Genomic DNA, 26,820 nt, shown 5'->3' on the forward strand with positions numbered 1-26,820 from the left:
ATATTGCTTTCTTAGATTCCTTACGAGGCTCTTTATATCTTTCCCAATTATCGAAATTTTTAAAATTAAACCAATTTTTATAACAAATCTTCTTATTTTTAATCTTTTCTTGCACATTTGAATTCCACCGCCAACTATTTTTACTATTATGAGTTTTTCCCTTTGATACTCCAAGCACATCTTTTGCAATATTCTTAATATCACTAGCCACTTTTTCCCACATAAAATTAGCATCCTCATGCACAGACAAAATCTTAAAATTAAAAATCATACTCTCAAAAATATTTTTATTAATATTCTTTAAATGCCCCCATCTAATCCTAGAATATCGAAACCTTATCAAAAATAACATTAGCATCCTCATGCACAGACAAAATCTTAAGATCAAAAATATTACTCTAAAAAATATTTTTATTAATATTCTTTAAATGCCCCCATCTAATCCTAGAATATCGGTTTAGAATATCTAATCCTCATTGTTGATCGAACCAACAATGTGGAGGTATAAATCGAAACCTTATCAAAGATAAATTTTAAAATAGAGATCTATGTGTTTTATATATTCACTCCTTAGAGTGGACTGCTGACAGTCTTACCAAAAGATTGATAAGGCCCTTATTTAAAAAATTATTGAAACTTTGGCTTATATGATATATACAATTCAAATTGACAGGAGTGTTAAAATGAGGGTTGTCTCCCTTATCAAAGAGGGTTAGAACAATATTAATTGATCACCAATTATACTTGCACACAACCCAAACAAGATATTATATTATTATCATGTGTGTGGACAGCAAGCCTCCTTCCTAAATGGCAATTCATGTAGGGGTGTCAATTTCGGGTCACGGGGCGGGTTCGGGTCAAACCCGGAACTGACCCGGCACAATTTGATTCAACCCAAACTTGACCTGTTTTACAAACGGGTCTGTTTTTCAGACCCTAACCCGACCCACTTCGGGTTCGGATCAACCCGACACGACCTAAAAGTGGGATGTTGGACGCGGGTTTACCATACTTTGGCATTTTGCGAGCTACCGAGCATGGCGGATGGCCGGATGCAATCAATCGAATGGACCACACTGGTGTCACGGTGCGTGGGACGGCGACGATGGCAGAGTCGCAGATGGCCGGATGTGACCCTATTAGCTATTCGGTTTGACGCTTAAGGCTAAGGCGGATGACGGATGTGGATCGCTGGCCTGGCGGACGCGGCTAACGCAGATGATTGGTGGACGCTTGACGGCATGAGTGACTGACGCGACGTCTCTTCAGACGCAAGTGACGCGACAGGATGGAAGAGAGCGGGAAACGTCTATCTGGGTAGATTTTGGGTTTTCCGGGTCAACCCGGACTAGATCAGTTTCGGGTTTGGGTTGACTCGAACCAGAAATTTTCGTGTCGGGTTCGAGTCGGATTTTCGGGTAGTGTCAAATATTGACACCCCTAATTTCCTGCATAGTAAAAGCTAGCAGTTTTCTCCCTACATATAAATCCTGCTAGGTAAAATAAAGGAAAGCACGTAGTCGTTCCTGTATTCGTAACTCCTACAGCCACTCAAGCTTTGCCAACTTGCCGTTTCAAGTTTGGTTACTAAAGTGGTGCAATTGGGAGGCAGATTTCAATGAATTCTAGCTGCTATATTTACTAGTTTTTTTTTTCTTCAAAAACTGGGTGTATCATTCAAACTTCCTTTATTACTAGAATATGTTTTTTTTTTATTCCAAGTTTTACACCTATGTAAACATCTATTTATAGGTCCTGTTTTCAGCAATTGAAAGAAATGGAATATTCCACTTTCTTTCTACCCTATTTCTCTTCTACTTCTTTCTTACGTAACTACATCATATCTACTTAACCATACTAAAATCTTGTCATGCACTTGATCCTCTATCTTGCGGTAAATAATATTTGAAATAAATGATTTCTCAATGTTTGTTGGAATTTTTTTTTTCAAACTGTGCTTATCACTATTAAGACCAACATAACTCATATTCATGGGCAGACCCCCATTGACTTGAGGGGGGGGCATTTTCCCCCCTCAAAAAATTATTATTTTTTATTTTAGAGGGATTGTTTGGAATATTTTGGGTATTTTTGGAATTTTGCCCCCTCTCAAAAAAATTTTTTGCCCTCATTTTATAAATCATAAGCATCTTTGCCCATCCCCACAAAAAAAAATATTTTTGCCCACCCTGAAAAAAGAAGCTGGATCCACCCCTGCTCATATTAGTCTATTAAACTGAATGATTATATGAGCTGCTAGAAAAAGGAAATAAAAAATACTTTATCCTTTAAGAATTTGGAGCAATACCTATCAAATAGACACTTATAGAGCCAACCTTCTCAAAAAGCTTAAGATTATATCATGAAGTCTCGTGATACTATAATATGTTGGATATATGCACACTTATGATGCACAGACACTGACACGGTGATAAGTCATCAATTATTGAAAATATAAGACATAGATATGAGTTGGACACTACATTATATTCATATCTTAAATATAGTATATAAAAATTGAATATACAGAATAGTAAAAATAATTGAGAAATAATAAATCATTTAAATAGCATTCGTGCTTAAAATAATAAATATTAAGATGTTGAGAGTCGATCGTTGATGTCTTATGTCAGGCATCGAGATGGGAGACAACAATTTTGTAAAGAGTCGAGCATCAATGTTATGCAATGGGCATCGAACGTCAATGTTGAGATGTTGAAACGGTTGTCCATCAATGTTTAGATGATGCTAAACAAAGATGAAATGTTGAGACAACACGATGGCATAATTGTGGGTGTAGAAATTGATAATGTCAAGCGTCATGTCAAGACAGCGTTAGACTTCAATATTGAGATGGTTTTGAAATGTTGATCTTGTGACGGCGTCGAAAGACAATTTTGAGATGACATTGGGCGTTGTTATGAAATCCTAATCGCAACCCACGAGAGAAATGAAATGTGAATGTTCATGAAATGGGGGAATGAGTGTAGTCGTTTGATTTGGGACAGTGGAGAGGAGATAAGAAATAAAGTTTTCATTTTTGTAATAAATAAAATTTTGAAATAGAAGAAATTTGTTTTTTATTCCTAAAAGATTTAAGGTGCGTGTCGAATTTATTTTTACTATTTTTTTAATCAAACACATCTTAGGCATGTCCAACATGTGTCAGAGGTGTGTCTGATACGTGTCGAACATTGCATACCTCTCTGAGGGGAAGAAGTCGGTGCATCATAGATGCACACATGCATCGAAAGCTAGTAAGCTAATGAAGAATGAAAAAGAACTGAAAGAAAATTATTTTACATGTTGATGGATGCAAACGTTATGTACAAAATCATGTTTACATGGCCCATGCATGTAACCTCCATTCTTATTTACAGAACTCAAATAAACAGCTGGGTTCATCTTCCTAGCCTAGCACATGAATAGGCAACTTTAGACTGTTTCAAGCCCAAATTTATAACAATTGTAGGCTGTAGCAAAGTCACGGGATAGACTAGGATTGGGCAGCCCTACAATAGGGCATCGCATATGAACTAAGACCATATGGTATATGTAAAAACATAGCAGTCACAACATATGAATCAATGTCTGATTTCGTCTGTGAATATAAATATAACTATCATACTAATATGGATATGTAGGACATGTAAATGTGTATAGACACATAAGTGGGAGTCCTATGACCATGTCACGCTTCTAATGAAAAACTTCCAATGGCCACATGAAGTTCCAAGGCTCTAGGCGGGCTGTAAGGCTTGGGCTTGCATCAAAAAGACAGGCCTACATTATATATATTTTTAGAAAACAGCTTAAACACATCCACCTTTGTTGAATATCATCTTCTAAGAAAAATATTTTTTGATCTTCATCCTTAATACACTTCACTTGAAGTAAATCCTTATTACTCCTATCTCTTTGTTTGACTAACTTATACATATATATTTCTCTCTTTAGTGTCTAATCTATTATATAAATCACTAAAAGCTAATGTCTTTGCATCGCATATTGCTTTCTTAGCATCCTTACGAGCCACTTTATATATTTCCCAATTATCAGCGGAGACAATTTCTTAAAGGATTCATATCATTATTGTTCGACAAGTTTTACGCTGGCTGTCGACTACCTAACGCAACCCTCCACTTTTCTCATCTAGGACTTGGGACCTGGCAACGACAGTGTTTCCCAAGTTATTAGATATATAAAAAAAATCATCTTTGAAACATAATGATTAAACATTTAAACATTTTCAAGGTGTACTGCGATCTTTGTGTATTTGTATAAAATATATGAAGTATGCAACATCACCAGTTAAGAGAAAATAATGTTCAAGACTAAGAAAGGGTTTGTAATGCCGAGAAGTCTTTCAATAGCAATTTTAAGGCTGCCCATAAATGCATAATCTGGGAAAAAGTGCCTCACCTAACCAAAGAGCGAATAAGGAGATTCCGAACAACAATATTGGTGGAAGGTCGCCCATATTTGATTCCATACTGATCCCAACCGCTCTTAATTGCTATTCCATCATCACCAACGCTTATGTAGCAATTCTCTATTACCACATTCTCACAAGAATCTGCAATGAAACACATCCAAGAAAAAAATTGTCACTGGGTATGTACAATACAAAATTAAGATTTGATAATAGTTGATAAAAACATTGTTCAGCAAAATTTTCTTTGATAGGAAAGTAATCGTTATGATAAGATTTTCTAATAATGTTTTTACATACGACATTCACAAATTAGTTGTGTCAGTAGTGAGAAATGAAGTATTAAAAAACCAATCGACAGTTCTGCGCACACAGCATAGGTAGTCCAAAAGGCTTTCCCAAGTAACGTTGAGAAAGTATCTTATGGTACAAAAAATAAACAAAGATTCTAGATCTGCCAACAAAAATAAGAGACAGCCGGACTAAGAAAAGAAACATATATAAATCTAGGTTTGGCAAAAAAAAAAGAGGCAGCTGAGGGCACATAAACCAAAAAAAAAAACTAACAAGGCAACAACATAAAATACTATTACGTATAAAAGAAATTTTTGAGCTTGTGCTATTGCAATTATCATATCAATATCCAATTATCCATAGTTGTTATCAATATCCTAAACTGATTGTTATCAATATCCTAAACTGAATACATGCTTACTTATCTGATATCGTAGTTATGGCAAATATATCATGTCAATTATATACGTCTTTTAATAAGAACAGAGCAGATTCAAAACAAGTTAAGACTTCGTAAAAATGATACATTATGGGGTTAGCATGCCCAGAGAACACTATTATTGCCTCTAAACTAATCCATCTCCCCCGTAGTTGTTCATACAAGTCTTCTCAATTAAACAGATCATGGTTGAAGCAAGTCCAAGCATTACTAAAATAAATTTCTCCAACGAAAACCCCATTTCTCTAACACATGGACCTAAGGAACCAAGGCTACTACAGGAGTGACATTACAAACCATAAGGAACAGATGGATAGGAAATAACATTTGAATCATTCAAGAATGCCACATCGTTCACAATCCCAATCTTGTTTAAGTTTTTAGCAATACAAAAGACAACTGAAAAACAAAGACTAGATTTGCAGCCAATAACGAGAAATATATGACAAAACATTGAAGAATTCAAAGGTTAAGTGTGACTGTTTACCTGGATCTATGCCATCGGTGTTTGGAGCTTCGGAAATAGGAGCCAAAATTGTAACCTTTGAAATAGTAATATTCTTACAGTCATAAGGATGAAGAGTCCAGAATGGTGAATTCATGAGTGTTATGTTAGAAATATTTATGTGATCTGACCACATAAATTGTACAAGAGGACCTCTAGTGTAATTAAGACTTCTCCTGCGAAATTTTGTCCACCATGATTTGCCCTGCCCGTCTATAGTGCCATTGTGACCTGAAGAAAAAATAGGATAATTTCTTAACAGCAAAATTAGTAGCTCGCTTTGGCTTTGACCACATGAAAGAGTGATCCTCAGGATATCCCTTGTACTGAGCCTTCTCATCATTAATGCTCAAAAAATTACATGTTTGAAATACAATGGGTTAACTGCTTAGAAGTAACACAAATCCAAAGTTCCATCAAACACTTCATAAACTCAAAAGGACACCTCAAAACCTTCTTTACTAAATTTTCAAAAAAAAAAAAATTTGCCTTGTTCAAATTAGCATGAATTATTAAACAAACTTGTACATATTTCAAAATGATTCATCTAATCTTTTCTTCAACTCACTATCTCACTCTCACATCTTAAAACACCAAAGATCAACAAGTATCTCTCTACTCAGCCATAATGCTAGCAGTGGTAAAGCAATGCAGTGGCTTCTTGTTCAACTAAACCTTCCCTAGTCCAACCATCATCACCGGTTGCGTCTACTCCAACCACCACGTCAACATACCCCTAGCTATCTGTCCTCTCTCAACCTCCCCTATCCAATGACCGGACAGTTTCCCTTATGACCAACACAGCAGTCTTCACTCCAAAGTGTGTTCATCTCCAACCATTAAACAACTCCAACTCTATTATCCCTTCTGCTTTCCAAAAATTCATCACAGCACATCAACAAGTGCTGACCCTCGAGCTCTTTCAACTAGATCGGTTGTGGAGAAACCAAAAAAAATTACCACGCATGATAGGCTTTCATCAATAATCAAAAGTATAGTTCATAAGGTTTCTAAATTGTTCATATGTGTATTTACAATAAGTAGTTGGATGAAAAGTATTGGCGTTACCAAATGAATGATGTCTCAATCATAGTTGTCTTGATTAATAAGAAGCTAGAATAATATGTTTTGGATCAATATAATTGATGTAGACAAAGGGGGGGTCAACACAAGTCCAAAATAAATCATATTTTGGCTTCCCTTGAGTCTACGCAAGTGCCGCTCCACCTGTATCCTTCTTCTCAAAGTGCAGCAACTTTAGGGTGTCTGTCGTGTTGTTTGTAAGTCGTCGTCATAGTTTTTTTTATTTGGTTTTAAAATTGAAATGTAAGAGTTTGTTCTTCCCTATTGTTCTCGTCTCTTTTCTCCTCCTCAATTTCGTCGTTAGAAGTCCGCCGTCCTCTCTTTTGTGGGCGAAGGGTATAGGCTCCCTATATCTTTTGCCCGCATCAATAATAGATACTTAAGTGTTATGGTGTTCAATTTAGATGATACAGATGCAATAATGGTCGATCAATAATAACTAAACAGAAATGCATAAACATAATAAATTTAGATCTCTTGAATCTAGCATAAAAAATAGAATAAAAAGATGTAGGACGGGAACAAGCAGGGTTCTGCTAGAGTATTTTGGGATGACAAAATCTTACAAAGTTAGCTGGAAAGTTTAATACATAAAAGCCATAAGACATTGCATGTGGTAGATTTAAATGTTGGGTCACAAAGAAATCACTCAAAACCAAGCTAAGGCAACAATAGGAACATTAAGATAATTGTGAAGAAAATACCATAGAAATTAGATTTAGGGGCCGCTTGGTTGGCCAAATTGTCAGCAAGGAGTAAAGTAAACGGAGGAGTTTTGAAAATTTAGGCATTTGGATGGTTGAATTTCAAGTGCAATATATTTGGAGAGTGCATTTAAAAATCATCCTCTAGTTCATTTTGAGTGTATTTGGAATTCGCCCATTTTGAGCGAATTCCAAATACATATCTAGGATAAAAGTGATGTTATCTTCATCAGACTACTACACCATTGCAGCCCTTGGACGCCCACACAATTGGCTACCTCCAATAAACTATCATTCTAAATGCACTGTTATTTTATTTTACATTCATTTTACTTCAACCAAACAAAAAAAGTAAAACATTGCATTTGTAGTGTACTAAACCAAACAACTTGAAAAGAATTTTTAATACATTACTTTTACTTTATATTTACATTCCTTCTACTTTGCATTCTTTTTCCATTAAACTAAATAGCTCCTTACATAATTTAGGCATCTACAATGAATTAAATTTTAAATTTTTTTAATCATGTTGTGTGGGATACTTTGTCAAGCGTTGAATGCTCAAACCCTCAAAGACATTGATGGAAACATCAATTGAACTATCATTTTTTTATGTTTTCTTGAAAATATTCCAACACACTTGGACATGCTGCCTGCATGTGTGAGACAAATTAAACTCAACCATGCCACTATAACTCAATTATGTAATTTAAATTCTCGTGACAATTCTGCTGCTCCATCACTTATTTAAATACAGTATAGATCCCAATTATTCGTGCATGGTTCCCTCTCTTATTCATCATCTACATCATTCTCTTCATATTGTTGAATAGATATAGGCTAGAAAAAACATCCATAAATGATAATGTGTTTTTTAATGTATGAGATGTCAATTTTAGTTATCATGTTGCCTAAGCAAGCCATGCCCAACATTTTCAAGATTTGCTTCATCTCCATATAGATACTCATGCTTCATAAGAACAAATAGCGAAGCTTGCACCAACAAAAAAAGTAAATGAAATTAATGTAAATCAAATAAGAAGTAAAGATGCAACTAAACTGTAATAATTAAAATTGCTAAAAAGATTTACATAATCTAGAGCGAACACCACTTGCAACGGTTAAAGCATAAATCATAAAGAATGACTCGAAAAGTTGAGCAAAATAATCGAGATATGACTGGTAAATATGATGATTATGATTAGATTGTGTATAATTTATAGCAATTTGTTCATCAATTCATTGTAAGAGATGCATCCATCCACTCTAATAGCCCACCCCTTTTGCTTCAAATATTGAATTTATGGATTTAGAACCTTCGGAAGTTTCCTAACACAAAGTTGATAGTCAACAAACAAGATTACAGTTAATGCATATAACAGATTCTCCTTCGCTGCTGCACTCTCTATTGACTATAAGGAGGATCAAAATGGGGTGTTTCAATGCATTTTTTTAATAATAGAATATTTGTCAAACATTTTTTTATTATCTAATATGTTAAAGTTGTGAATTTTACTATATTTTTTAAGACAAGAATTATTCTACATCTATTAATTAGGATTGTAAGTTTATAAAATAAAAAAGAAAATATTCTGTCTCAAGACTGCTTGTTAAGGTAAAGCTTCACGCCCCAAAAACAAGAATATTTCAGCTACAATATGAATGTTTTTGCGTGTGTTTGTGGTGGAACTGAAACACCAGTTTAAGCGGTAAGCTAAACTCCTTCTAGCTTAATCACATTATGATGTGGAACAAACAATGGAATTGCAAGGTTTTAATAAGAAGCTTGTTTTAGTAATGAAATTATAGGACTAATGTTTCAATAAGTTAAGAATTTCAGTTTTCGTGGTTATCGACTTGCTTCAAGTATGCAATTACACGTTAGATTAACAGGACAATCCGAAATAATAACAATAAAATAGTAAAACAAACATGCGGTTAACGATAATCCGTCACTTAACAAATAGAGCTTTCACCTTAGAGTTTCCCTCTTGATCGCTCATTGGAAGTAAGGTTAATGGAGGAGGAATGTCAGCAATCCGAGTGATGCCACTGAAAGACAGAGAATGTCGGTGGATTTGATCAACGAGAAGTTGGCCGGAGTTGGAGAAATGGGTGGTCGTCCAGTGATCTTCTATTGTCCGGTCGGTTGTTGCTCGTCAATGGCTTCCACTAACATAAAGAGAATACAACCCACGTATTCTTCAACAGTGTCTTCGGATCCAAATCGGGGATCAAAGAACGACGATTGAATGATGTCAAGTTGCCCTTGAGAGTTGTAAACGAAGCCGTGGTTGACTTCCGGATCCGCCATCCATGAGCTTGAGAGTATCCGGGTGGTGTTCTTTGGTGATGCCGTCGCTCGGAAGAGGTGGAAAGGGGTAGTGGATGGTGGTAGTTAGTGGGTAAGGAGGAGAGGAGAGGGAAGGGGCCAGGTAGAGGAGAAGGACGGCTTGGGTATGGTGAGGTGGAGGTGATTTGGATTGGTTGAGTGGTGGAGAATTAACTTAAAAAATTCTGAGTTTAATTTTAGATTTTCTAATGGGAGGGATAAAGTTTAATTTGAATTCAAAATAATCCCAATTAAAGCTATGGGGCCGGCGGTTTTAGGAGGGAATTGTGGGAGTATTAATTGGGTTGTTGGGTTTAATTGGAGAGAGAAAAACAACGGAAAGGGGGCCAGCCATAGGAGGGGGAAGGGAGCATGTCAAGATTCAACGTATGTGGATCCAAAGGAATTAATTTGATTGAAATCAAATCTGATTTCAGTTTCATATTTGATTGAAATTAGGATAGCTTCCTAATTGGGTTTGAATAATATGAAGGTATTTGAAATTCAAAAAAAATTGATTGAATTCAAATAAATATCATTTCCTAAATAGCAAGGGTGTATTTTAGGAAAGTAATTAATGACAATTTGAAATTTGAAATTCAAATTATGTGACAACGGGAGGGGTCGGCGGTGTGGCTTGTGGAAAGGGGCGGATGGAGAGGTGAAGGCTGGCAGCTGGGTGGGTGGTGGCCGGCAGTTGGGGTGGCCAAGGGAGGTCAGCGACGTTGGAAGGGGGGTTCGGTTTAGGGAGGAGATGGGGCAACGGGAAGGGGATGCCGATTGGTGGAGGAAGGGAATTGGTATGAAGGTAAAAGAGAAAGAAGAAATCGAAGAACCGCGAACCTCGGAATCCACCAAGGTTGACGAGTATTGCTCTCACCCTCGCCTAGGGTTTCTCCTCTCAAGAACTCACCAAGAGATCAAGCAAGAAAGTGGAATTATCATTTATAATCATCATTAGAAAATAATACAAAGACTAGGCCTTCATATATAGACCTCCAAAGCACAAAATATAAAAGACACAAATGCCCTCAGGCTACAATATGAAACAAAAATCCCTCATAGGGGTACAAGCGGAAAACTGAAAAAAAAAATAATTAAAAGAGATGCACTAAAACAACATAAAAGAAACTATGAATCGTAGTCGTCAATCTACGATTTCACCAATGGTAAACACGTCAAAATCTCCGGTGGATGTCCTCATCACATTACTCATTTACTGACTTCAGACAAACCAGTAAGGTCAAATGGCAGAATTAAATTACAGCATTAAGGTAAATATAAACTCTTGTTAGCCGGATTAGATATCTCGATTAATGACTTGAATGTAATGGAATGGGAATTAGATAGGGGTAGACCAAATGGATTTTGATCAAATCTTATGATGTATATGAACAGGTCATAATCCAGATCAACTTAAACAGTCCCAATAAGTTCTTAACTCTAAACTATTCCATAATACTTCATCATTTTCTTATTGTGCCTTTTGAAGCCTCTCTTCAGATATGCCTGTTACAATGGCCATTTCTCTTCGCTCAAAGTTGTGACATCACCATTGAAGTACCCACTGCAAACATCTCCATTAGTAGCCAATACATACATGATTAACTTCCTCTTCATCTTGAATGTTATGGCCATTTTCTCCATCAACAATGCCACAAGTTCTCCTTCAAATGTCTTCTCCATCAACAAGAGCAAAGATGCAACTTTTCACATCAACATGAAGCCACCATAATCTACACCCTGTGAGCATTGATATTGATCTCCCGCACTTTAAGTCTTGCAGCCTCCACCATTGCCCTCACTAAATACCTACAAAAGTAACGTGTTTCTCCATCAATTTCAGCATCACAGGCCATGTCATCGGAGTCCTCTTCCACTACATTTAGAATGTAGAAAAGGAATCAATCTAATTGTGCTAAGATTAATAGTGTTCCTTCAAGAGTTAAGCCTTAATACTACATATTACTAGGAAGAGTAAAACAGATCATTTGGTTTTGTGAGATTAACTATATTTTGTATCATATCAATATTTCTACAGTATTTTTGCATCGTATCAACTACTTGATAGGCAGAGAATGGTCCAGGAAGGACTGGTCCAGCTAGCCCAACACTTGGGCCGCCTCTAGCAATACAGCAGGCGCAAGCCTACTAGTCCGCAGGTTTCAAATCCCGCCCCCCTTGAGGTGGGGTCCACTACCTAAGGGAGTTAGTGTGAGGATTGTTTAGTCCTTTTACATTATTCTTATGTTTTTTTTTTAATTATTATTATGTTTGCTTTAAGTAGAAGTTTGTATTAGGGTTAGGGCATCTTTTTGGTGGCTGATTTCTACGTGCTTTTGGCGCTCTTGAGCTCTAGCGGCGTCTAGAGGGTTTTGAGAGATTGATCCTCCTCTTGAATAGAGGTTCACTTGTATATTGTCGTTTTCTTCTCCACTACTACGTGATTTTTGTTGTTATTTGTGATTTGCGTGAAATTGTGTGGGGGAAAGTCGCTGAATTCGCATCCTTGGTAGTATTCTCTTGAGTTCTACAAGGGTTTCCTATCAAATTGGTATTAGAGCAGTTTTTCGAGTTGTTTGATGGTTGTTTCGATAAATTCTTGCAGCAGGTTTTTGTTAAAAAATGTGGGTTTTTGCTATTTTTGGGGTCGAGATCCAGAATTTTGAGTCTAACAAAATTTTGGGTATCAATGGCGGCCAAGAAGGTGAATGCTTTGGAAGAACGGCTTGAGGGGAAGATGTGCCAAATGAAAAAGATGGTGGATGAGAGAATTTCCTCCATGAAAGGCAAATTCTCGAATCTTCAGGAGATGGTGAAGAAAATATAGGATCATCAAAACCAAACAGCTGCATCTGAAGCAAGAGGGCCGGTAGAGAGAAATATGAATTCTGAAATTCGTAGTGATGAAAATGATGTAGAGATCTTAGAGGGAAAGGGGAGAAGGCCCTTTTGGAGCCTTTCCAGAGGAAGGCCTTCCAGAGGAAGAAGAGAGGTGGTAGGTATGGGGAGAGGCATGGATATATGTGGTATGAGCCAAGGGGGTGTTGATTGGGGAAGAAGGGATGGAAATTATGGCCGGCGTGGGGCTGATTTTGAAGGAAGGAGAGGAGGATTTGAAGAAGGGTTTGTGTATGAACGTGGAAAGGAAAATCGGGACACCTGGGGAAAGGGAAACTATGGGGGAATTAGGGGAAATGGAGGGTATCAGAAGGCCAGGAAACATAAAATTCTCATTTTTTAAGGGAATGATGCACATGGGTGGATCTACAAGGTAGAGAGATACTTCGCTATCAATGGGTTGACGGAGGAGGAGAAATTGACGATAGTTAGCCTATGTTTGAAAGGAAATGCTTTGACTTAGTACCAGTGGAGAGACATGAGGAGGACCATACGGAGTTGGAGGGAGTTCAAAGAGTGCTTACCGGAACGTTTCCGAACAGAAAGGGGAGGGGACGTCTATGAGCATTTCTTTGCCCTAGTACAGGAAGGCTCGGCGGAAGAATACTGCGAGAGATTTGAGTGTCTGACGAGTCGACTGTCTGAGACTGTTTTAGAGAAGAATTTCATGAAGGGGCTCAAATCAAAAATCCGGGCAATTGTGAGAGTCATGAAACCTCGTGATTTGGGAGAGGCTATGGAGTTAGCCTAGCTGGTTGAGGATCAGAAGTATCAAGAGAGGGGAGCCAGAGGCAACAATTAAGGTTGCTCATACTGGATGACAACCACTCTCTTAGCACCCAAGGGGACGACACCGAGCAACCTTCGTGAGACACCAAGGAAGAAGCCGGTAGGAGGAGAAGTAGGGGAAACTTCAAAAGGCTGATGGAGAGGGAGATGCAGGAGAAGAATGCGAAGGGATTATGCTTCTGATGTGATGAGAAGTATACTTTAGGGCACAGGTGTATGGACTGAACTCTTCAGGTTCTCACCGCCTGTGATGACGACGAAATTGAGAAGGGAGGTGAGAGTGACACAGCGGTAGAGGAGGAGGATAAGCTATACCTAGATGTGGTAGATGACTCCCTCAACTCAGTGGTAGGATTCATTCCGAGTCATACCATGAAAGTGAATATGGAATAGCAGACAGGGAGGTAGTGGTGTTGATTGATAGTGGGACTACCCATAATTTCATCTTCAATCAAGTCGTGGACCAATTCAGGGTGACATTGGTGGAGACATGATACTATGGAGTGATGATGGGTACAGGGAAGGTGGAGACGGGCTAGAGAATCTGTAGGGGAGTAGTGTTGACCATATAGGGGATTTAGGTGAGGGAGGATTTTCTCCCATTGGAGGTAGGGAGTATTGATGTCATCTTGGGGATGAAGTTATCAAGGTCAACTAGGGAGCATTAACGATGGAGTTGGTGGTGGAGGGGAGGAGTGTAGTGATCAAGGGAGATGTAGGGCTCTCCAAAGCCATGGTGTCACTTAAAAACATGATGATAAACATACAGGTGAGGGAAGGTTTCTTGGTGGAGCTAATGAGGCTAGAGGGGATCAGATTAGAGGAGGATGGGGGCATTCCTCCTTCAGTACAGCCCTTGATTCGAAATTTCAGTGAGGTTTTTCAGCCACCTTAGGGATTTCCACTGCCGAGGGAGTAGGAACATGCTATCAACCTAAGGGAAGGGGTGTCACCCATCTGTGTCAGGCTATACTACTATCCTTAATTTCATAATGATAAAATTGAGAAATTGATCAGAGAAATGCTAGAGACAAGGATTATCCGGCCTAGTGAGGAGTCTTTTTTTCTAGTCCAGTGCTACTGCTTAAGAAAAAGGATAGGAGTTGGAGATTTTGCGTGTACTATAAGGCTATGAATAAGAAAATTATGCCAGACAAATTTCATATCCCAATGATAGATGAGATAAGTGGGGCAGTTATCTTCACCAAGATAGATCTAAAGTCAAAGTACCATCATATAGAATGAAAAATGATAATGTGCCAAAGACTGCTTTCAGAACACATGAGGGGCACTATGAGTTCTTGGTGATGCCTTTTGACCTCACTAATGCCTCAGTCACTTTCCAGCCGCTCATCAATAGCGTGTTCCGACCCTACCTCAGGAGATTTGTGTTGGTTTTCGTTTATGATATTCTTGTGTGCAACAGGTCAGAGGAGGAACACATTGAGCATTTGAGGACAGTTCTAGAGGTGTTATAGGAGCAGCAACTGAGGGTTAATTTGAAGAAATGTTGTTTTGCACAGCCTAGTGTGGAATACTTGGGACAAGTAGTATCTCAAGAGGGGGTGGCTGCTGATCTGGTTAAAATTGAGGCTATGTTAAGATGACCACTTCCCATGAATCTTAGGGAGTTGAAGGAATTTTTAGGGCTAACAAGCTACTACAGGAGGTTCTTGAGGGACTATACCACCATAGCCTATCCACTGACAGAACAATTGAAGAAGATAACTTCTTGTGGGGGGAGGAGGCCACAGTAGCTTTTGAAAGGCTGAAGAAGGCCATGACCACCATACCAGTCTTGGCTATATCAGATTTAACTCAGGTTTTTGTAGTAGAGACTAGAGACAGATGTCTCAGGGTATGGATTGGGAGCAGCACTCATGCAGAGCCACCGACCCATAGCTTATTCAGCCAAGTGTTGACAGCTAAAGCTAGGTTAAAGTCAATCTATGTAAGAGAGTTGATGGCAATTGCGCTAGCCATCCAGAAGTGGCGACCTTATTTGCTGGGTCACTGTATTATTTTGACTTTTTCAATTTAATTATATATTTAGGCATTATACATATAAGCATTGCACCAAATTATCCCTGAAATATACCTAAGAATTGGATCTTCCCTGAACTCAGAGCATACATTTAGGAAGAGATTTAATACGTGAAACCTCATGATTATGGTTCATTCTAGAAAACCTCTTTAAGTATAAACCAATAGAGGATGAGTTTCTGTAATTCACACCTCCTCTATCCTACAAATGCTAAGTTTGAAAGTAAATTAGGATGCCTAAGAAACTCATCATACACAATACAAATTTTTTTGGGCATTTGTTTTATTTCACTCACGAGTCCATTGCCCTCGCCAATCTCCTCTACCCAATTAACAATCATAAGGCCAATATCCATCTTCCCTTACCCTCTTTTTTTTTTTCATCAAATGACATACCCTCGAATGATAAAGCAAATTGGATCACACCGCGCAACGATCTACTTAACACGGATCCCATATCAAAATGTCATTTCATACTAAACTTAAGGATAATTATAATCCAAATACATTGAGGATTTGAATTAAACCTAGGTCGCTATAACTAAACCATGCTCATTAAAACACTTCATATAGTTGGGTGGGGGTGATTGGAATTTAATCTGGGTAGAGTAGATTTTAACCAAGCCGATAAATATGACTCGGTGTTACTAGCAAAGAAGGGTGCAGAAAGAAAAGCAACTACATTTCAGTTACTGGAGAATAAACTTAAGAAAAAAGCTTAGTTCATTTATAAAACAAAAGAATAAATAAATGTAAACTTCTCAGTAGTCCATAGTGTTTGATATCTTGAACAGTTCACAATAAACTTAAAGATATAAGGATGTCGAGCTACGGAAAAAATCACTAATACTTTGAAAAAGGTACCATATTGTGTAGACCAATTAAAATACCAACGAACTAATCAAACTTGAATTTACACTTGCACATAGAAAATTAAAATCAAAGAAAAGCTTGAAAAGTTAAAAGCAACTGATAATTAATTCAACAAGAAATATATATTTTCAGAATGACAATACCAGTCAAGCGCAAAAATGTAACACAAATCACTTTTCTGTGATAACTCTTTAAACAGCCTTGCAAAAGAACAGTCCTTAATTCCTTATCATTCAAGTAAGGCGAACTTCTCTATATGATTAATTATTCAACTCAATAGCTGACTTTGGCATAACACAAATGAAATAGTTTATGATTATTGGTACATGCTAAAACTATAAAGTGCAACAAAAGAAACTAAATGAAACAAACACTAAAGCAACATTGATTTCAAAAGAACAAGAAAAAACTAAGTGGGGCATAGTACAGTGGATGATAATGCCAGGCTTGGAAATAAAATTTTCTTTTTTTCCTTTGGTTAAATACCAGCCATTGAATTAGTTCATGTACTACAAGAGTACTTCTGAAGTCCTTACTTTTTTGTCTACTACAAGAGTACTTCTGAAGTCCTTACTTTTTTGTCTGCTACAAGACTACTTCCTTGTTTTATTGACAAGCTTTATTTAAAAAAGAATATGAGGAAAGAAGTGATTAAACAGTAAGATGCTCTATGACAACCAACCTGTTATAACTACATCCACAATTTTTTGACCATGGATTAAGCTTCCATATCGAGGTCCTTTATGCTCCCTCCCATATCCATATGATGGTAGTGGAGGCATCAATGGCCATAGATTCTCATCCTGTAAACAAAAAATAAATAAATAAGAATGCTTTGCATGCAAAGGAAGTTACCCTTACCATACCATTCACTAAAAACCAGAAAATGCAAAGTTCCAAAGTACAAATAATTTACAAAAAGATAATAGATGAATTTTTTTTAAAGAGGAATGCAACACTAACGAATTACCAATTCACAAAGTTTATTGGTTCCTATTTAGGTGGTTATCTTAATTTCAGAAATACTTTAGCAAACAGAAGATACAAGTTTGCCAAGGCCAGACTTTCTTTCCTAGTGTTAGTTTTAGCTAGTTCTAATTTACACCTCCTCTATAGTCAGTTATATAGTCTACCTGACAGAATAAAATAGAATAAAAAAATATGAAATGTGCAGTAATGATTTTAATAGTACGTTGCCTTGCCTGCTTTACAAGACTTCTAACCATCACGTGTCTTGGTTACTGGGGGTTTTCTCTTCCAAGTATCGAACTGCAACTGAAGCTTAAGTTTATGGGCTAAAAATTTTTCCCGCCTAAAAGCATAACTATATTTCACACACATAAATAACTTAAAATGGGCAGGAACTTGTTTGATAAATGGCATATATCACACCTCCATCACAGTTGTCCCACTCTTGGCACACATCGGGGATGGAAAGAGTAAACTTTCTTTGACTTTAGTTTCAACTATGGCACCAAGAAACGGATACACAAAGCATTTATACAAGTTTCTTTGTAAAACTTCTAGAAGTTTTTCCTCTGACCTACTCATTGTCCTTCCTATTCCTTTCCATTAAATCCATCTACTTGGCAAGCTTGTCAAGTTAGAGCAACTTCTACCCTCCATCCCACAGGTCCAAACCAAAGTTATTGAGCCGAGCAAAAAGCCATAAAATTGGATCACACATTTTTCAATCCAAGCATAGATCGAATTGACCTGGCTAGTAATCCAATCAGTTCATTTAATTGTTTTAATTATAAATAAATAGTATTTGTTGAATATAAGCAATAAAAGAAGCATGGGCTAGTGGTTGTATGTTATAAGCTAGCATCGTTTTTTTTTTTTTAAAGCTAGCATGGGCTAGTGGTTGTATGTTATAAGCTAGCATCGTTTTTTTTTTTTTAAGCTAGCATCGTTGTTGGGCCAGTCTTTTATTTTCTTTTTCCTTTTTAATTTCATGCTATTTTTACACACCAGATCTTTAAATGAATGAATATCACGAAGTTTCCTCTTTTTGCTTTACTATCTTTTTTGGTCATTGATGAACAGATAACCGCTTGAATTCATTTTAGTCCCCACCTGCAGTGGAGAGGGTACATAAATGCCATGCAATAAATGCTAATTAATTGTATAGATTCTTAATCCAGGTTTTGTTATATATGGCATCATCAATTGACAACCAAATCAGTTAATCATCTGCCAACTAACACATATCCCCGCCTGCAGTGGATCTTTACATTGGGTCTAATTAGGTAAATCTCATAGACATGGCTGCAAAATTCTAACAAATCAAATAGGCTTACAGATAAGGGAGCTAACTGCAGTTCAATTTATGTACACTGGACGTACTGACAGACTACTGTTCATTTATTTGTTTTCAAGGATATAATAAAAGGCACTCCTAAGATCAAAAATTATGTTGCTTCAATTTTGACGTGGAGGTTATAGATTTCAATCAAAATACTGTGTACAAGGTAGTTGTACGGTTGTGTAAATTCTCACCCCATACTCGCATTGATAGAGCTGCCTGCACCACGTATTCCCTTTTTCTTATAAAAGGAAAACCACCACCAATTAAGGTTGAGATAGTATCTTCTAGCAAGTGAATACCTTAAACGAGCAAGAATATATTAATTACAATAATATGGATGAGAACAACATGCTTTACCCATTATGTTTCTTCTCACATCGGGGTTGTGGCAGTTAATGTTAAACAATGTGTTTTTTTTTCGGGTGAGAAAAAATCCTACGCTAGCATGCAAAATCAGACCGAACAAAATACTCAAGAGCCGCAATCAATAAAGGAGCTCGTATAGATACCAGGTACTATATAATCTCTTACTCTTCTTACCCGTGCACTAGACATGGCAAATGAATTTGAATTTGCCAGGCATACCATTTCCTTCAATTCCTCTGACGAGATTCAAAAGCAGAAGAATTATCTAATCCCTGATAAGCAAGCCAACGTTTCACAATACTGCTACCAGTGCCTGCTTCCACTATCACTGCTGCTGTTCTCTTTTCTGACTCACGGTGTAATCACCGTTGGTGCTTAACTGATTAATCCTAGCCTTTATTTATGCATGATGTATTGTTACTTTAAGCATATATATATAATATGTACATTCGTAGTGGTAAAGTTAAGTGGAAAAGGAATATACACTCCAAAACTTCTTTTGCTCTCTCTGTTCTTCCTTTACTGTAAACCGTGCATTCTGTTTTACATGGTATCAGAGCTCAGGTTGGTAAACACTGTTTTAAGATTTCTTTTTCCTGAAATGGCTCAGTGATAGTGGAAGCAGTCTTCTTCTTCTACTACTTCGTCTACCTCGGTATCAGCTCCCTCTTCATCTCCTATAAAGATGGGAGACGTTTACATTCCTCAGTTTTTTTATGATAAATGTTAAATCCGTTCTTAACATCCAACTCACGGCTAAAAACTATCCACTGTGGAGCTCTCAGATTTTAAAACTTTTTACTGCCAACGGGTCTGATGGTTTTTTGGACGGTTACACACCAAAACCACTGAAACAGCTTATTTCTGATAATGGAGAAATTCTTCCAAATCCTCAGTTCCATACCTAGATTTTAGTTTATCAGAACCTTGCAAGCCATTGGAAAACTTCTTCAATCGACAAACCACTCACGCATTCTTAAACTCAAAAATGAGTTGCATCACCTCTCTATGATGGATAAATCCATGATGCAGTATTTATCTGACATTAAAAGCAAAGTTGATGCTTTTGGCTCCTCCAGTATTCCCTTACCTGCTGAAAATGTTATCCTGTACACTTTAAATGGTCTCCTCAGCTCGTATCAGGCATTCAAAACAGTCATTCGGACTAATCTTCAACCAATTAGTCTAGATGATTTTTATGCCATACTATGTAGTGAAAAACTCAATTTAGCTTATGATCTTGCTCGTGATATGCCTGTGTCTTCTCATTCCGACCACATCTCGCTTATTCGGTTGTTCATGGACGAAGTCGGGGTCGATGTATGGGGACCTTCCTAAATATTATCAATGCAAGGTTTCAAGCATTACATCATTTTTTTTTTTTTGGATAATTTTTCTCAACTTTGTTGGATATATCCACTTCGTAACAAATCTGAAGATGATCCTACTTTTCTTCGTTTTAAAAGGTTTAATGAACACCAACTCAATAAACACATAAAATGTTTACATTCTGATGGTGGTGGAGAATTTGTTTCTCATTTCTTTCAATATTATTTATGCAAAAATGGTATTGTTCATCAAATTTCCTGCCCTTATACTCCCGAATAGAATGGATTGCCTGAGCATAAGCATCGAAACGTCATTGAGACGGCTAAAACATTATTACTCGATGCCAAACTTCCACTTCATTTTTGGGTTGATGCCCTACTTACTGTCGTTTATCTAATAAACCGCTTACCATCTCTCACAACTAATATGTTCCTCACACAAAACATGTCCGTTCTGTTGAGACAATTTTTCCTTTTCACCAAAATTCTATTCAACAACCTTCTACTACAGCTCTACCATATATTCCACCCTCTTTATTTGTACCAGTTACATCTATTCCCAAACCATCTTCAACATCTATATAGGCTGACCCATTCACTGCTTCTCTTCCACCTTCAGTTGAAACTTCCCAAACTCCACCTTCTCCTATTCTTCCATCACCTGTTGGTTCAGTATACTATCCAACTTCTTCTTCTTCACCGGATTCTTCATTAGCTCCGGTTATCCAGAACATCCCATAGTTACTCGATCCAAAACTAGGAATCTTAAACCAAAACATATTATAAGCATGCTTCACTCTACTCTACCAACTAATCCTATCTGTTTTAGTAAAGTTGTCAAGAGTGAGCCATGGAGAAAGGCAATGTCTGTTGAATTTGAAGCTCTTCAACCTCAAGGAACTAGGAAATTGGTCCCTCGTGACTCCACTCATAACATCTTGGGCTCCAAATGGATTTTTAAAACCAAAGTTCATTCGGATGGTACTATTGCAAGATACAAAGCTAGACATGTTGCTCAAGGTTGCAATCAAAAGTATGGGTTTGACTGTTTGACTATCTTGAAACATTTAGTCCAATAGCTATATTTCCCACCATTTGAATTTTCTCATAGTTGTCGTTACTTGTCATTGGAAAATTTTACAGTTGGATGTGTCCAATGCTTTTCTGCATTGAAAACTTAATAATATTGTATATATGTCTCAACCTGCGAGTTTTCAAGACCACTTATTTTCATATTATGTTTGCTCACTTCAAAAGTTCATTTATAGTTTAAAGCAATCTCCTCATCAGTGGTTTGAAATATTTTTGGCATATTTGTTAAATTCTGGTTTTCAACACAGCAGTGATGATCTGTCTCTTCTATGTTATACAAAAGTACCATTTAGTATCTACATTTTGGTTTATGTAGATGACATTCTTCTTATTGGCAACAATGAATTGCATCTTCAACAATTTATTTCTAGTTTATCTAACATATTTCATATGAAAAACCTTGGTTGTATATCTACTTTTTTAGGCATGCAAGTTTCTTCTACTGCTACATGTTTGCATCTTTCTCAATCAAGTATGCTGCAAATTTACTTAACCGGGCTAGAATGATCGACTACAAACCAATTTCGTATCCAATACCTACGAAACTTTCTATGGACAGTTCAGCTGCTTTGTTGCAACTAGAAGCTCAATGTTTCAAACATATTGTGGGCTCCTTACAATATTTAACGATAATAAGGCCATATATTGATTTCACAGTGAATAAACTATGCCAATATATGCATCAACCATTAAAAGGAGATTATAAATCATTAAAATATCTACTAAGATACATTAAAGGTACTTCGCGGTTTGGACTTCCTATTCTGCCCAATAAACTTGTTTTATTTGCATATACCGACTTCGATTGGACTGGAGATCCTCTTGATAGTAAGTCTACGACTGGATTTTGTGCCTATCTTGGCAGCACGTTAATTTCTTGGCAAGTTAAGAAACTAAAAACGGTTGCTTATTCTTCAACAGAGGTCAAATACAAAGCTCTGGCTACAACAACTATTGATCTTATCTAGCTTCGACGGCTTCTTCATGAATTTCAAATAACATTTTCATCTCCTACTTTATTTTGTGATAATATATCAGCCATATCAATTGCTACTAATCCCATTTTTTGTGCACGAGCCAAACATATTAAAATAGATTTTCATTTTGTTCGAGATTCAATTAAAAATGGGATTATTCAAATTCAACATATACATACAACATATCAACTTGCTGATATATTTATCAAAGCTCTTTCCATTCCTCGATTTCTTCAACTTAGAAGCAAGTTAATCATTTCAGAGAATATGGCTAACTTGAGAGAGCGTGATAAGCAAGCCAATGTTTCACAATAATGCTAGCAGTGCCTGCTTCCACTATCACTGTTGTTGTCATCTTTTCTGACTCATGGTGTAATCACCATTGGTGCTTAACTGATTAATCCTAACCTTTAGTTATACCTGATGTATTGGTTACTTTAAGCGCGCGTGTGTGTATATATTGTACATTCGTAGTGGTAAAGTTAAGTGGAAAAGGAATATACACTCCAAATCTTCTTTTGATCTCTCTGTTCTTCCTTTACTGTAAACCGTGCATTCTATGTTCTACACTCCCATGCTATTTATAATGTATATCCGGATACCACTACATTGAGCAGAAGTGTCATTATAATTAATACAATAAGTTTAGATAATCATCTACTACAGTCGTTATGCTCGAATACTCTTCCAATATAATCTAGAGTAACGGATGAGTGAAAAATATCAAAATAGCGGGTGGGAGGATAGAATGAGCAGATAGTTCCAAGAGAGAACAAATTTCGGTCATATTGAGAAGTGCTCACCTCAACCCCGAGAATAACAGCACCTTCCGCAAGGAACAGAGTCATATGACTGGTGAGATTAAAGGGAGCGGTAAGCCAGCGCCCAGGCTGCACGTTCAGCTGCGCCCCACCCCTCTTCTCAAACTTGGAGATCGCAGCCACCGCTCGCTTGAACGCCTCAGTGTTCAACGTGACTCCGTCACCGACCCCACCGAAGTCCGTGAGGTTGAACGCCACCGGTCGAAGCCTCGGCAAAGCCGTGCCCGGCGGACGCCAAGCCACCCATAGGAAGATCCGGATCCCCTCGACGGAGCTCCTCTGCCATAAGAACAAAGAAGAGAACCCTATAATCCAGAGCACAGTAAAGAGGGCCTTATGAGCGGAGACCACCGCCAACACACTCCGCCTTGGGTTCTGGAACTGAAATCGCCCGTTACATGACAGTATTTCCATCATCATCATCCAAAGAAAATTCGGATTCAAAAAGCGCAGACAAATGTGATTTATCTCCACCAATTAGCCTGCGATGCGCAAACGTGTTTCAAAAACTTCAACAAATGGAAAGATCGCAGCGATGAAAATCGCGCCTAGAGCACGGAAACTGAAAGGGATCGGGATTAGAGAAGAAGGATGGCAGAATCAGGCGATCGAATGCTGATTCTGGATCTAGGGCTTTGCCCATGGGAGTTGTTGCTTTAAGAAGAGCAGGAAGTCGGAGGAGAAGACGTAGTAGAGTGAGAGAAGACGAATGGATTAGGGCGCTGTAGAGTTGTTGGTTGCTTGGTTTATACTTCATTATATATGAGTTTCGGTCTCCTTTGGTTAAATGTCTATATTTATGATGCTGTATAATTTCGTTTGTCAGTATTTCATATATTTCAATAATATATATGAGAAAAATTAGGAACATTGCCCATTTATTAAGAAATGAAAAAACAATAATAAAAATACGAGGAATCTAACATAGAACTAACATATAAAAAAAAAAAGCAAAGCTCTAAGCAGAAAAAAACTGCCAAAAAGAATCTCCTACCAAAATAGGAGAAAGCAAAAAACCTTTAATACAAAAAAACCTGAGACCTGAGAGAAAATATAAGAGCTGATATATCAGTTAAAATTTATCTTCATCAATCACGAAGCAAAATTGAGTTGTAAGCTTCAAAAATTAAATCAAACACTATCTTAATTCCGATTTTAGCAAACTTACAGTCGAACCGAATGCTCAAAAATGCGAGCCCAAAGACACAAATTCGACCAATTTGACCCCAAATGAGTCCAAATCAAAGACCCAAAGCTCATTTGGAATGTTCAAACCATAATTTGAATAACCAAACGAACTCTAAACGTGACATGCTTATACTCAAATCGAGCGGCTCGACGGGATGAATCCAACGAGCCCAAGATCACTGAATTTCGATGTCATTAAGACATTCAAATGATCAATAAACAGTTTACAATCAAAGGGATCAATATGGCCGTCCGTTCAAACCACTCCTATTTTGACATTGATCCTCATCATATTTACATGTCATGCTACTCTCAAAAAACTATAAATAGGCCCTCATTATTCACATGAAAATGGAGGAAGAATAAGGAAAGAAAGGGAGGAGTTTGGGAGCTCTCTTACCATCGACCACCGCCGGAGTTCATCCCGACCACCACCGGAGTTCCTCCCGACCACCGTCGAAGTTCCTCCCGACCACCGCCGGAGTTCCTCCCAACCACCGCCTGACTTCTGCCAGTCCGTTGGCTGCCGCCGGACTTCTACCAGTTCGTCGACCACTACCGAACTTCTGCCCCTCTGCTGACCGCCACCGGACTTCCGCCTGTCCACCGACCGCCGTCGGACTTCCGCCAGTTCAAAACCCATATACTTTAGATTTCATTGACGGGTTTGGTCATTTATTGACACCCCTAATTTTATTATATTGTTTGATCTGTTATGTAGGTAAATAGCAAATTTTATATATTAAATATGTAAATTTCATTATTTTTGAATGTTATGTATATAGATCCCATTGTTATTTATGCTATGCATGTATATAAATCCCATTGTTAATACTTCATTCCTAATGAAGTTCCCCAATAAAAATAGTAACTACCCCACCAAAAGAAGAAAAAACAAATTAGATCATTTGGTATATAGCTGCTATTAAAATTAAAACTAATTATTGTAGAGCGAATATATTTAATTTGGTGTCTCATCATCAATCATTTATTGCTTAAGAGTGGGATTTGATTTAGTGAAGAAATGATTTCAAGGTGTAATAGAGCTATCCATGTGAGTTAGGTAAGCTGAAGACCAATTTTCTTTCTAATCTTTCAGCTGATGGGATAGCTCAGTAGAGAGCATCAGAGAACTGATCAATCTTAAGCATAAGGGATGATTTCTACTCAAACCTTTTAGCTTATGAAATAAGTTTTGATGTACATGAATATCAAAATTACATAAATAAAGCTTCTAAGGCAAGTAATATTTCATTAGGTGATCTTAGGCAAAGATTATTAAATTTATGTTATGTATATAGTTTTATGCTTGTTGGATGAAATTAAATTTTCAGCTATGCAATATGTGCAACAAAGCCCTCTGTGCGCTTTGAGTTTTCTAGCACTGTTTGAGTTCAGGTATAAAGAACATGAGAGGACGGATTCTAATTAGAAGGATTGTATTTGATAAGATTCAACCACTGGTGTTTGTTTATTACTTATTTCTGTACACGCAAATTGGACATTCATTTTCTATTGTTGGATTTAGAGTTGCTTGTGGAAGGTATTTATCAAGATTCTAGTAGAAATAGTAGAATTGAGCTTAAGGACATCTCCAACCGAAAAATTCAATTTTCACTTCAAAATACAGTAAAACTTCGAAATGCAGTAACTCGTCTTCAACCGAACTTTATTTTCTAACACAAAAAAAGAATATTTTATTTAAATTCTTTCTCAAACTTTATTTAACATAATTTTTTATTAACAAAAAATTGTGCGTGAACAGTACTGCGATGTTAATATTGGAGTCGCACTGTTCAGCCTCACACGAATTACATTTTATTTTTTTGCGATCAGCTGGAGCAAACGATGGGCGTCAAATGAGTATTAGGCGTTTGGTTGGAGATGATCAAAGGGAGATAAAAATCGGAGTTTTGAAGCTTTATTTGGCTTTGTTTTGGAAGGCTTTCTTACTGCTTCATAAAGTAACTTTATAGTATAAAAATTTTAATTTTTGAACAAGAAAGTTGCTTTTAGAAGCAATAAGAAAGCCGACCCAAACGAAGCTTTAGATTTTAGTTCATGATCAATATTTTATTGGAATTGAATCAGATTTCTGTGATGATATATTTGATCAAACTGACCACAAATGAGAATGCGCATGCCTATAAGGCTATAATGTGTTTCAACACAATCACCTTCTTCTCTTAATAGTATGCTAAATGCTGGAAAAATAAGCATCAGGTCCCCATCTCATAAATACAGTCATAAATGTTGGATACAATTTTCAATATGGAGAGTGATTTTGTCGCTTAGTAATGGCTAATTCTACTCAACCGCCCAACTCATATTCCAAATCA

At 37.1% G+C, this 26,820-nt stretch overlaps 1 protein-coding gene across 1 annotated transcript in view; it reads right to left on the minus strand.

Annotated features, from left to right (window-relative positions):
- Positions 1 to 24,041, minus strand: part of LOC110113624 (probable polygalacturonase) — a 31,511-nt gene extending 7,470 nt beyond the window's left edge. Inside the window, exons 1-4 of the mRNA XM_020846274.2 lie at positions 23,276 to 24,041; positions 17,081 to 17,201; positions 5,656 to 5,904; positions 4,426 to 4,579 (exon numbers count right to left, since the gene is read on the minus strand). Coding sequence (XP_020701933.1) covers positions 4,426 to 4,579; positions 5,656 to 5,904; positions 17,081 to 17,201; positions 23,276 to 23,716 — 965 coding nt within the window. The 5' untranslated portion in view covers positions 23,717 to 24,041. The remainder of the gene's footprint in view (positions 1 to 4,425; positions 4,580 to 5,655; positions 5,905 to 17,080; positions 17,202 to 23,275) is intronic.
- Positions 24,042 to 26,820: the final 2,779 nt, after the last annotated feature.

Source organism: Dendrobium catenatum, unplaced genomic scaffold, assembly GCF_001605985.2.
Source record: "Dendrobium catenatum unplaced genomic scaffold, ASM160598v2 fragScaff_scaffold_847, whole genome shotgun sequence".
Lineage (NCBI taxonomy): Eukaryota > Viridiplantae > Streptophyta > Magnoliopsida > Asparagales > Orchidaceae > Dendrobium > Dendrobium catenatum.